This window comes from Aedes albopictus, unplaced genomic scaffold (assembly GCF_035046485.1).
Source record: "Aedes albopictus strain Foshan unplaced genomic scaffold, AalbF5 HiC_scaffold_671, whole genome shotgun sequence".
Taxonomy (NCBI): Eukaryota; Metazoa; Arthropoda; class Insecta; order Diptera; family Culicidae; genus Aedes; species Aedes albopictus.
Genome location: NW_026917500.1, coordinates 1,069 through 14,485, shown reverse-complemented (window position 1 = coordinate 14,485; position 13,417 = coordinate 1,069). Strand labels below are relative to the sequence as shown.

General features: G+C 41.5%; 1 protein-coding gene across 1 annotated transcript; it reads left to right on the top strand.

The window, feature by feature from the left end:
* Positions 1 to 10,212: 10,212 nt before the first annotated feature.
* Positions 10,213 to 11,101, top strand: LOC134284742 (uncharacterized protein K02A2.6-like; the record flags this gene model as incomplete). The annotated part of the gene is made up of 1 exon (XM_062843958.1): positions 10,213 to 11,101. A coding segment is annotated over exon 1 (889 nt), but the record flags the coding sequence as incomplete, so codon positions are not given.
* Positions 11,102 to 13,417: the final 2,316 nt, after the last annotated feature.

Sequence of the window (13,417 nt, the reverse complement as noted above, 5' to 3'; positions counted from 1 at the left end):
AAGTGCGACGATGAAGTGCGGAATCTTAAATAAAAGTGCGATTTTGCATCAAATCGTCCCGGTGTCTTCACCGCACTTATTCATCACGAGCTAATGAATAAGTGCGGTGAAGACACCGGAACTATCTGACGCAAAATCGCACTATTATTTGATATTCCGCACTTTGTCGCAGTCCAGTTAGCAATGCAATAAACTATACCACTTGTAATCTTCCTCAGTGTCAGTGTCATTGTCAGTGGGTAACTGCCACTGAGGAAGATTACAAGTCGAAATACGCGGACGGGGCAAGATGGCCACCCGGGACAAGATGAGCACCCCTCTGTTTTACTACTTTTATGATGAATTTTGTCCAAACAACTTAATAATCTGTTAGAATAAAGTTCATCCTGTTTGTAAACCTGATAAAAGGTTCCTCATAACGAACGAATTGAAACATATCGTCAAATTAGTCAATAGCATGGATTTTTAGCATTTTCTTATAAGAAATCATCAGAATAAAATAAGGTTTTTATGTTAGAATCAAATTTTCACCACAATTTTGATTATCAGCGAACATTACTAGCTTACTGCAAATTATTTTAACTTGCATTAGGAAATATTTTCTTAAAACAAACGTTAAAATTTATTCAATTTAAGTTATTTACCTATAGTGGGGCAACATGAGCACCCCCGATGGGAATATTGAAAATATTTTGGAACTTTAGTAATCCACGCAATAGTGCCGAACATAAATTTTCGTATTCTCTGCAACTATTTGGTTGTTTTAATTTCTAAAAATGAGCCACGTTTATTGCTTATCGGATCATTTTGTATAAAGTATTAGGCTGACACAAATTTCGATTTTCTCTTGTGTCACCACCCCCCCCCCCCCCCCCCCCCTCGGAAAATTTTGGTCAGAATTCCACTTTTTGAGGGGGGAATAAAATAAATTATGCAAAAAGTTTAAAAATTTAAAGTGAAATTAGAGTTGTTGAGAAAATTTCTTAACAAATCCGATGAGTTTGATGAATTTGCCTAATTGTTTGGGTAATTTTTCATCAAAAACATTTATTATTTATCATCCCCCCCTCTGACGAGTCAACGAGTAAAGTGACAAAAGAAGAAAATGAGATTTGTTCCGGCCTAACCGCCATTTTTTTTAAATAAACGATAAAAACTGATCATTTCAGAACGTGATACCATAGCAATAGACAAGATTTACTGTTTTAATCACTGTACATATGACCAATTTAGAGTTTAAATATTCTGATTTCAATGAAGTGCTCTTTTTGCTCCGTAGGGGTCACGGTGTGTCTGGTGGAGAACATTAATTTAAAAAAATCGGTATCGCTAAGACACCCACCAAGCGAAAGCTAAGGGTCCCCCCTTTCATTTGAGACTTAAAGGAGAAATTTCTATCGACGGGTCTAGAACATTTTTTTTTTTTTTTGAAAAAATATGATATTTTTCATTTTTTCGAAGAACACATTTATGACAAAACACTGTTTTTCCATTGCAAGCATGATTTTCCGACGATATATTTTTTATATTATGTTTATTATTCTTCACATAAAAGCACAATAGTCCCATGTGAATGGGAAATCCAGCAGATGACAGTTTTGTGTTTATGGACAGTGTGGTGAAAGTACTAGAACATTGAGTATTAAATCGAGTTATATGCTGTTCCTTTGAATTCCAATCTAGATTCCAATAATGTGTTTGCATCCTATGACAGATGCGTATACGTCTTTAGGGTCTTATATTAGACTGGCACCAGCAGGTCACCAATCGATCGACCACCTTTACAGCATATACCGTCATTTGGTTCTTCAGATTTGTGCTCTTGAAATTTCGGGGTGAGACTTCGTCATATATTCTTCTCAAACAGCTTCTCAACTTCAATGCGCGTCTGGTACTCAAGACACATGTTTTCTTTCGTCGTCTTCATCTTCTTCTTCTTCTACTTCTTCTTGGCGAAACGTCCCTACAGGGACATAGCATGCTTCTTAGCTTGTTCTATGAGCACTGTAGGAGATGTAATAAGAATAAATGAAATCGTTTGATTTGTTTGAAATTTTCTAATTTTATCTCCAACAAGCACTTTCACAGTTTTTAACTTGCACGAAAATACTGCATGCTCCTTTAAGTCGAGGAAATTTCCTTCACGAAGAGGTCCTGGACTGACCGGGAATCGAACCCGTCATCCTCAGCATGGTTGTGCTGGGTACTCACGCCTTTGCAGCTGTGGCTCTATGGGCACTTTTCGTTATCAAAAACAAATCATCGGTGAACAAAATCGGTTTACTGTTCTGGTCACTCGTTGACGCCGGTTTCCATCTGGATGGTTGTTCATGAATATTTGAGAGCTTCATCTGATCAGCCTGATCTCTGGGTTTTGCCCGCAAATATTCAGCAACCTCAGCAACTTAATAGGAAGTCTGAATGGTGTTCAACAAGTTTCAATGTACTTCAGCTTTAGTGCAAACAAACTGCTTGCCTTTGATCATCTTCCTGTAGCATCTAGAACACAACTGCAACGAGCAATTTCTTTCTCCGTCATCGGTAGTAGCGCTAGATCTACCACGTTTGCCCTTTATGAGAAGTTGTAGTTCTTGTAGAACTACATATTTCACAAACAAGGGCCGCAACTCCATGTAGAAGGTTTCAAATAATATGTAAGCTCATTGAGAGTAAATCTAATGGGTATATGGTGGCGAATGAGATAAATGAAATGAGCAAGTCCGAACTTTTTTGTGGGGTAGTTCTAACTGCTATCTCTGATATCTTTCAGAAAAAAGTTTTCATAATATCAACAAACCTGCAAGTAGAAACAAGAACAAGTTAAGACATTTTCAATCCGTTCTGATTAATATGTATGTGCTCAGACATATATACTTTAATGTAAAACATGTGTATATGTCAATAAAGCTGTAGAATTGAATGAAAAGTTGCTAACTCGTCTACAATGCCATGATGCTAGCAGAAGATGTTTCCCGACAAACTCGCAAAATGTGAGTTCTTCCTTCGGAAGGGAAATGAAGCTTTGGTCCCGAGATGAACTAGCCAAGGGCTAAAAATCTCGTTTATACAGATTAAAACAAATAGCAAAAGATGAAACTATTGATAACCGACAGATTAGCACATTGTTCTTACTACATATACCGTTAGACATGTAGCATTAATTATTCTGTTTTTGTCAGTCGAGTAAGGCTACCTGTTCACAAAGATATACTGTTACTAATGTTTTTATGTCTTATTACCCGTTATCTAAAACAGTGAATATTAACTGCTTTCGATGATAATTGTGGCGGAAAAACACTTCTTCAAACACAAAACGTACTCTTTGGTTTGGATTTCCTCGTCACTTAGGGGGTTCTTGTCGTAGTTGTTTCTTTAAAAGTAAAAAGCTATACCTAACTGCAATAGTCTAAATTAACTAAAAATGTTTAAGTCTTAGGTACCATAGAGGTGCACAAATTGAACAAATACCGGCATGTGATAATTCTATCCGAACCACGGCAAACAAGGATATAGGACAGACCATCACATTGATAAAATTGGTGTGGAGTTCTAGATCGCGTTATTCATGCTTTTGAACGATTAAATTTGCATCATCAAAAAACTTTCAGTTTTCCGAAATGGATTACCTTCCAAATGTTTTGCCCCGTTATCCGAGCTACTATGATGTATGTTCTATTTTTGTTGACATTACTCGGCCTACTTTGATCGTAAAACTGTTAAATCATGAGACACTGTCAATAAAAAGTAAGAAATTTGCTGCCGCAATAACTACTTCCACATGTATACTAGGTGAAGTTTATTTGTGCATATGCCCAGATACTGCTGAAATTCTATTCAACTGCCTTAAATATTTTTTTTTTTGCACTTTATGACTAAGCAATATTTTGTAAGGAAAATTTTAAATTTTTGATTTGACCCGTTTACTCTTTTGAAAGGACACGCTACTAATGGGCGACCTCATACAAGCCCATTTGGCTACACTCAAGGTTGAAAAAAGAAAAAAACACCAGCCTCAAAGATAGTAATATTTGAAAAAAAAAATGTTCTACACCCGCCGATAGAACTTTCTCCTTTTAGTCTCAAATGAAAGAGGGGACCTTCAGCTTTCGTTTGGTGGGTGTTTTAGCGATACCGATTTTTTTAAATTAATTTTGTTCTACCAGACACACCGTGGGGTGCTCGTCTTGCCCAGCAGCATGTTTCAACTGACCATTAAACATCTTTTTTGTTAAGTCAAATAAATCATCTTTATTGTGAATTTTGAACCCTGCCATGTTTATGGGTGGTAGAAAACATTATATAGAAAAGAACTAGGGGTAGGCGGGGCAATATGGACACCCTAAGGTTTTTGCCAGGGCTGCAAAACGGTGAGTCGATAAGGAGAGCATCCAATATAGCTCTGGTTCTCACAAGTTCCTACCTCATGCTTCCACGGGTCAAGCGATGACAAAGACCGCCAGCTAAGAGTTGTGTGCTTAGCTGGTAGTGCAGCCTGGGCACTGTTGTCCTTCTGACTTCAGCTAGATTGAGGAGGTACGATCCGAGTGTCTGTTCACCAAGGAGGTGCGGCTCAAACAGCGTCTGTTCTGGCATCCAGCGGCTGAGTAAGAAACGCTGCACCACGCCCAGCTAGATCCAAGGTGGTAGCCCCATCAGCGTGGTCGTCCCAGTGTTGGTTGGGACGTTAAACAGAACTGGCACGATGGCCCTCCGACGAGACAGGAGTGTTGGCGTAGGCCCAATAAGCCACCCGTAAAAATCCCCATTGCGAATAACATAGGAGAAAATACGACTCGATACAATCGGCAAAGACCCACGCGATGAAATAAGGACTACGATTGGAAACTTGGAACATGGAATTGCAAGTCACTAGGTTTCGCAGGATGTGACAGGATAATCTACGACGAACTACATCCCCGCAACTTCGACATCGTGGCGTTGCAGGAACTTTGTTGGACTGGACAGAAAGTGTGGAAAAGCGGGCATCTAGCGGCTACCTTCTACCAAAGCTGTGGCACCACCAATGAACTGGGAACAGGATTTATAGTGTTGGGCAAGATGCGACAACGTGTGATCGGGTGGCAGCCGATCAACGCAAGGATGTGCATGTTGAGAGTTAAGGGCCGTTTCTTCAACTACAGCATCATCAACGTCCACTGCCCACACGAAGGGAGACCCGATGACGAGAAAGAAGCGTTCTACGCGCAGTTAGAGCAAACATACGATGGTTGCTCGCCGCGTGACGTGAAAATCGTTGTCGGCGACATGAACGCGCAGGTAGGAAGGGAGGAAATGTACAGACCGGTAATCGGGCGAAACAGCCTGCACGCCGTATCGAATGATAGCGGCCAGCGATGCGTAAACTTTGCAGCCTCCCGTGGTATGGTAGTCCGAAGCACCTTCTTCCCCCGCAAAGATATCCACAAAGCCACCTGGAGATCACCCGACCATCAAACAGAAAACCAAATCGACCACGTTCTAATCGACGGTAAATTCTTCTCAGATATAACCAACGTCCGCACATACCGCAGTGCGAATATAGATTCGGATCAATACTTAGTCGCTGTATGCATGCGCTCAAAACTTTCGACAGTTATCACCACGCGTCGAAGTCGAACGCCGCGGCTCAACATCGAGCAACTTCGTAACGTAGAAGTGGCACAAGACTACGCGCAGCAGTTAGCAGTGGCCCTACCAACGGAAGAGCAGCTTGGCGCAGCTACACTTGAAGATGGCTGGAGGGACATCCGATCCGCCATAGGTAGTACCTCGGCTACAGCACTAGGCTTCGCGACTCCGAATCACAGAAACGACTGGTACGACGGCGAATGTGAACAGTTGAAAAACGAGAAGAATGCAGCATGGGCGAGAATGCTGCAACACCGTACGAGAGCGAATGAAGCACGTTACAAACAGGCGCGGAACAGGCAGAACTCAGTCTTCCGGATGAAGAAGCGCCAGCAGGAAGAACGAGATCGCGAAGCGATGGAAGAGCTGTACCGCGCTAAGGACACACGAAAGTTCTACGAGAAGCTGAACCGCTCGCGCAGAGGCTTTGTGCCACAAGCCGACATGTGCCGAGATAATCACGGGAATATTCTCACGAGCGAGCGTGAGGTGGTCGAGAGGTGGCGGCAGCATTACGATGAGCACCTCAATGGCGACGTTGCAAGTAGCGAAGGTGGCGTGGTAACAGATCTAGGAGTATGTGCACAGGACGAAAGACTTCCGGCCCCTGACCTTCAAGAGATTGAGGAGGAGGTTGGCCGGTTGAAAAACAACAAAGCCGCTGGAGCAGATCAACTACCAAGCGAGCTTCTAAAATACGGTGGAGAAGCACTGGTGAGAGCACTACACTGGGTCATTACCAAGATTTGGGAGGAGGAAGTATTACCGGAGGAATGGATGGAAGGTATCGTGTGTCCCATCTACAAAAAGGGCGACAAGTTGGATTGCGGAAACTACCGCGCGATCACACTAAGATAACTGTAATAGTGACGGATTAGTGCTGCAATAGCTGATGGATTGGCTAAAAAAAGGTAAGCTCGGAAGACTACGGCAATAATTAAAATGAAAATAAACATGTTGATAAAGGATTCGTTGTTTTTTTTTTATATGTGGATTATTGATTCATAAATGAAAAGCTGCAGTTTTTTTTAAGAGACCAGGTGAGTGTGGATTTGCATTAGTTTGTTCTCTGATTGAGAATATTGAAGGTAGTTTATGAGATTTGTGATGGAATCGTCAAACGAGTTGGCAGAAGTGGCGGTATCGTCATGAGTGGAATCACATAGACGCATAATTGGCGGAATCGTCATATTTTTGATACATGATATGCAGTCTACGCTTTCCTATACAGAATATGTGGCAGAATCGTCAACTTGAATTTGATCAAAGTATAAGTGGCGGATTCGTCATAAAAGGAATTTCTTAATGAAAAAATTGACGGAATCGTCATAGATTGATCATCTTGTTCATTAATATGAAGAAGTGATCGATTGGTCAAGCGGGTTCGCTCAAATTATAAGTGACGGAATCGTCAAAAGCGGAATCGTTTAATGAAATTATTGGCGGATTCGTCATAAGATGAGCCTTTCTGTTAGGCATAATTGGCGGAATCGTCATATAGTGATCGAAAAATTAGTTGAACAGGAAAACGTGGCGGGATCGTCAATATATATGAAAAAGTGGCGGATTCGTCATAAACAGAGTTAAGCGTTGAAATTGATGTATACATATAGATGATATTATGTTTTGCTGAGCTGAAAATGACGGTATCGTCAAAGCATATCTGGCGGAATCGCCATAATTCTTTATTTCTCAAAGTATGAATGGTTTGATCGAAAATAAAACATGAGTTCATTGAAATGGTTAAACTACCAATTGGGTATCATTGTACACAAATGATGTGTGAGCTGAATACGTTTTTTTTAAGCACGAAAGTTAAAGGAATTTTTAACAACTTATCGTTGTTATGTTTTTATTCAATCGCTGGTTGTTTTCGTTCTTAGGACCAGCAGTGAACTTCGAATCAGGGTGTTTCAGACCAATTTGGACTCATCTCAACTGCCTTTGGCGTGGTCTTTCTGGAAACGGGATTTAGAATGTTATTTCGAATCTGAGAAAATTACTTCTCAGTACGATAAGCGTTCCAAGCTTTTGTATTTGGGTGGATCTGATCTCCGAGACATATACGATAATCTTCCAGAAGTCGAAAGTGTTCCACACATTTTACAGGTAGGTGGTGTGATGAATTAGTGTTCGACTAGAATGTGGTAAAAACAGTAATCTAAAAAAAAAAACCTTGTAGGATCCGCCATATTACGATGCAGCGATCGCCAAATTGGATGCTCATTTCGAGCCCTACCGGCGACGTACTTACGAACGTCATCTATTTCGACAAATTGCACAAGGATCATCAGAAAGATTTACGGATTTCGTATTGCGGTTGAGAACACAGGTGAAGCGATGTGAGTACGATAAACCAGAAGAAATGATCTTGGATCAAATTGTCGAAAAGTGCTCGTCGGCGAAGCTTAAGCAGAAAATGTTGAAGAAAGATATGCCCCTGAGTGAAGTTGAAGGTCTAGGAACGAGTTTGGAAGAGAGTGCGAAAAAGGTGAAGGAGTTTGGGAATACCGATCAAGGTAGTCAAATCAGTAGCGTGGTGCGAAAGTCGACAGAAGGGAGTTATAAGACAGGGGACAAAGGCCATACAAATTTCGAGCAATTCACGAATCGGCGGCAGATTGAAGGAAAGGATTCGAAATTCTTCAGACGAATCGGTTCAGTTCCTGTTTGTTTCTCTTGTGGTAAACGTGGTCACATCAAGGGAGCAGATATTTGTCCAGCAAGGAATAAGACATGCCTGCAGTGTGGTGGAACAGGTCATTTCGCGAAGCAATGCAGAAAGAGAGCAAATAACGATGAAAGAGCAGTAGGACCTCCAAAGCGCATTCGAGCTGTATCCGATGAGTTGGATGCCGATGGAGACGAAGACTACATTTTCTACGCAATGGGAAAAAACACATTCTTGTTCAAAGTAGGAACTGTTGAAATTCCAATGGTTATCGACTCCGGTGCAGCGGCTAACATCATCAGCCAATCGGTTTGGGAACAGATGAAACTGTTAAAAGTTCAGGTCTGGGAGATGTCCACGGAAGTCGATAGAAATTTCATTTGTTATGCTTCTAACCAACCGATGCAAATAACTGGGAGTTTTATGGCACAAGTAGAAAGTGGAGGAAGAAAAGTTACTGCCAAATTCTATGTTGCGAAGGACGGGCAACAGTGTCTGTTAGGTGATCAGACGGCAAAATCTCTACAGGTGCTGAAGGTCGGGTTCGACATCGGTAATGTTTGTCAAACCGTTCGACTAGAATTTCCCAAGTTCAGAGGAGTTACTGTAGAGATCCCTATCGACAGTAGTGTACAACCGGTGCAGCAAGCTTATCGACGGGTTCCGTATGCGTTAGAGGACAAAATCGACGAGAAGATCAGGATGCTACTGAATCAGGGAATCATCGAGAAAGTCACAGGGCCGTCTCCGTGGGTATCGCCGATGGTACCAGTTTTAAAGGATTCAGGGGACGTGCGATTGTGTGTGGATATGCGTCGAGCCAATCAGGCAGTGCTCCGCGAAACTCACCCACTGCCATTAGTGGACGAGATTTTGGGGTCAGTGAACGGAGCAAAGTACTTCTCCAAAGTGGACATAAAAGATGCATATCACCAACTGGAAATATCTGAAAGGTCACGTCCGATTACAACGTTTGTAACTAAAGCAGGTCTTTACAGGTAAACTTATATTTCACAGAGATAAACAATGAATTAGAATAAAAATGGATCAAATATCATACTTATTTTGTCAATTGATTTTTATTATTACAATACATTTCTAGATACAAAAGACTTGTGTTTGGCGTGAGCTGTGCTCCGGAAATTTTTCAAAAGACTATGGAGACAGTGCTAGCAGGCCTTGAAGGAGTTATCGTGTACCTGGACGATATAGTTATTTTTGGATCGACCAAGCAAGAACATGATAGGAGACTAGAAGCGTTGATGAAGCGTATAGAAGAGTATGGAATACTATTAAACCAGCAAAAATGTATTTTCGGCGTTCAAGAGATAGAGTTTCTAGGGCATAAGATGAGTGAAAAAGGCGTTCGTCCCACAGAAAGCAGGGTGACAGCTATTAGGAATTTCAGAGAACCAAAGACTGTAGGAGAGTTGAGAAGTTTTCTTGGATTGATAACGTACGTTGGCCGATTCATTCCTAATTTAGCAGCGGAAACAGAGCCGTTGAGGAGATTGTTACAAACTGGATCACATTTCGAATGGAAGACTGAACAACAAGAAGCATTTAACATCATAAAAGCGGCTATCTCGGACACGAAGTATTTGGGGTACTTTGATAGGAAAGATAAGACCAAGCTGATTGTCGATGCAAGTCCACAGGGATTAGGAGCAGTGCTACTGCAAGAAAATAAGGAAGGTGCAAACAGGATCATCTCTTTCGCGAGCAAGGCGCTGACGGACCTGGAGCAGAAGTATTTTCAAACGGAACGCGAAGCCCTTGCAATTGTGTGGGGTGTAGAAAAGTTTAAACTATACCTTCTTGGGTCAAAATTTGAGTTGATCACTGACTGTAAAGCACTTAAATTTTTGTTCAAAGCACGATCACGACCATGTCCAAGAATTGAACGTTGGGTAATGAGAATTCAATCATACAACTACGATATCAAATACGAACCCGGTGCAACAAACTTGGCAGATGCTTTGTCTCGTTTGTCTATTTCAAATGCCCAGTATTTTGATAAATCAGCCGATCGATACATCAATCAACTATTGGAGCATGCAGTTCCAAATGCAGTTACGCTAGTCACAGTGATTGAAGCAACGAAGCAGGATACAACCTTGCAGGAACTTATGGAAGCTCTGTTGACCGGTTCTTGGACGGACGAGGCATTGAAAGATTTCAAACATTTCAAGGCGGAAATCCATTCTGCCAATGGTGTTCTGATGAGAGGAGATCGGTTGATCATTCCAGAATCACTTTATCAACGAGTACTTCAGTGTGCCCATGATGGACATCCTGGCATGAGTCTGATGAAACGGCGTCTGCGACAGAAGGTTTGGTGGCCTAAAATGGACGAGTTAGTTGAAAAGTTTGTGAAAAGTTGTGGCTCGTGTACGTTAGTTTCAACGGTTGGACCGCCGGAACCAATGCTTCGAACCAAAATGCCTGAACAACCGTGGACCGATGTGGCCATCGATTTCCTGGGACCATTGCCTTCTGGACATTTTCTGTTAGTGCTCGTCGACTATTTTAGCCGTTTCACTGAAGTGATCGTAATGAAGCAGACAACAACGGAGTTGACGGTTAATGCTCTTTTTGAGACGTTTAGCCGCTTTGGAGTACCGGAAACATTAAGGTCGGACAATGGCCCGCAGTTCATCAGTGAACAATTCAAGAATTTCTGTAAGGAATATGGGATTGTTCATCAAAAGACTACACCGTATTGGCCGCAGGCCAATGGCGAGGTAGAGCGGATGAACAGCACCATTTTAAAGCGATTACGGATCAGTCAAGAAGAAAACAGTAAGCACTGGAAATGGGATTTAAGAAGTTTTCTGTTAATGTACAACTCGACACCGCATTCTACAACGGGAATCGCTCCATCAGCTCTCATGTTTGGAAGGGTTCTGAAAGACAAATTGCCAAGTGTACATCATTCAGCACGCGTTTTATCGGAAGGAATACGAGATCGTGATTGGATGAAGAAAATTGAAGCTGCAGAAATATCTAATGCTCAACGAGGGGCCAAAACAAATAATCTTGGAAAAGGAGATATTGTTGTAGCCAAGCGGATTATCAAGGAAAACAAGTTATCAACCAATTTTGGATCGGAGTTGTTTGAAGTACTAAGCAGAGAGGGTACGGAAGCAGTGATTCGGTCTAAGGGGTGGTATCACATTTCCCGGAATGCCACTTCCCGGAATGCCATTTCCCGGAGTGACATTTCCCGGAATGACATTTGCCAGAATGACACATTTCCCGGAATGATCATTTTCCCGGAATGCCATTTTCCGGAATGCCATTTCCCGGAATACCATTTCCCGGAGTGACATTTCCCGGAATCACTATTTTTGCGAAATTGTGTTTTAAGTCATTAGGGAGCTAAGGGGCTAGATCATTTTACTGAATGACTTAAATTCTAAGGACGGACTTTGGTCGAATAGTTTGATTTCGATATGTGCTCGAGGTATGTGCACCTTGGAAGAACAGCCTATTTTCAAAAGAAGGAAAAATCTCCGATGGGAGAGTTTGTGATGTGGTCAATATTACAGCATAATAGCATCCTAATTAAATGAATTGCTAATGTTGTATACATATGAAAGAACAGCCTATCTTTAAAAGAAGGAAAAAAAATTCTGATGAGAGAGTTACTAGCAAGATATTCGACTTTAAACATCAAAGTGATCCGTTACTGTGTGTGATCCATAACTGTGTAGGGACGGTAGTATGTATATGCATTTATGATAATCAAACAATTCAACTCGGCTGCTATACTGTACTATTGGCGGCCACTCTACTAACTCTCCCATCAGAGATTTTTCCTTCTTTTAAAAATAGGCTGTTCTTTCGAGGTGTATACAGTTTCATAATAAAACCATTCCATTAGGCTGCCCAGTGGCCGTCCTTGTAAAGCTGTGGTAGTTTGCTTCAAAATGAAGTTACTGATGATGGGTTAGTTGCATTTGTTGTTTTTTTGTATGTACTTTGCCATGGTGGATGAGGAGGTCTACCCGAGCAGGAATGAATAACTGCCACATAACTGGAGCATACCAAAGTCAGGTATCATACCAAGACAAGGTATTGGTCGGTTGTCCAGGTATTGAAAATAACTTGTTTTGGTATTCTGTAGGTATGGATACAATACCTCAACGAGTTATTGGTTGGGTGTTGAGGACTGATTGCGGTATTATTCAATTATGGAAAAATCGCTATTTGTGTGGAAAAATCTCCGATTATTATTTAGGTATTACCATACCAGATGTCATTATTCACGCTTTATGCACAGAATACACACCAGTTATTATTTTAGGTATTTTACCTCTTATGCAGGGCTACTTAATACCTCATTCAGGTTGTAGGTATTCGGTTTTCCATACCTGAGTTAGTTATTCTTCAGCTATTTTCTCCTGCTCGGGTAAGGGCTTTCGACTAAAACATCTCCGATTTATCACGGACAACCGGCTTGTTGGTCCGATGAGGACATGCCAATCAAATTCCCTCACGGACAATCATGACGGCACGATAGAATTAATATCCACCATTTTATATATTAAAAGCTTGATTAAAAGCTCTTTCAATTATAATGAAAAGGATAGGTATGTGGTATTTTTGTGCAAATCAAGTTGGCTGAGAATTATGATTGAATTCATTACCAGTTCAACTGCCAAGAAGATAACACGCAACTCACCACAAAAGTCATAAGACCTATAATGACCTATTCGGCCTATTGACACTTTCGTTCTGATGTACCTCGGCTTAACATACTTCAGCCCTAATGATCGAGCATCATTCCGGGAAATGGCATTCCGCGAAATGTGTCATTCCGGGAAATGGCATTCCGGGAAATGTGTCATTCCGGGAAATGTCACTCCGGAAAATGGCATTGCGGGAAATGTGTCATTCCGGGAAATGTTACTCCGGGAAATGGCATTCCGGGAGATGGCATTCCGGGAAATGTGATACCACCACAAAACACGGTCGAAATGAATGAAACACAGAAGAGTGCAGAAACATCGGGAAATAGGTCGATAGGAGAGATTTCAGGAGATTCGTCAGCAATTCGGAGACAGATTAACGTAGAAACGGATGATACGCCAGAAGGAGTTGAAGCGAAGGAAA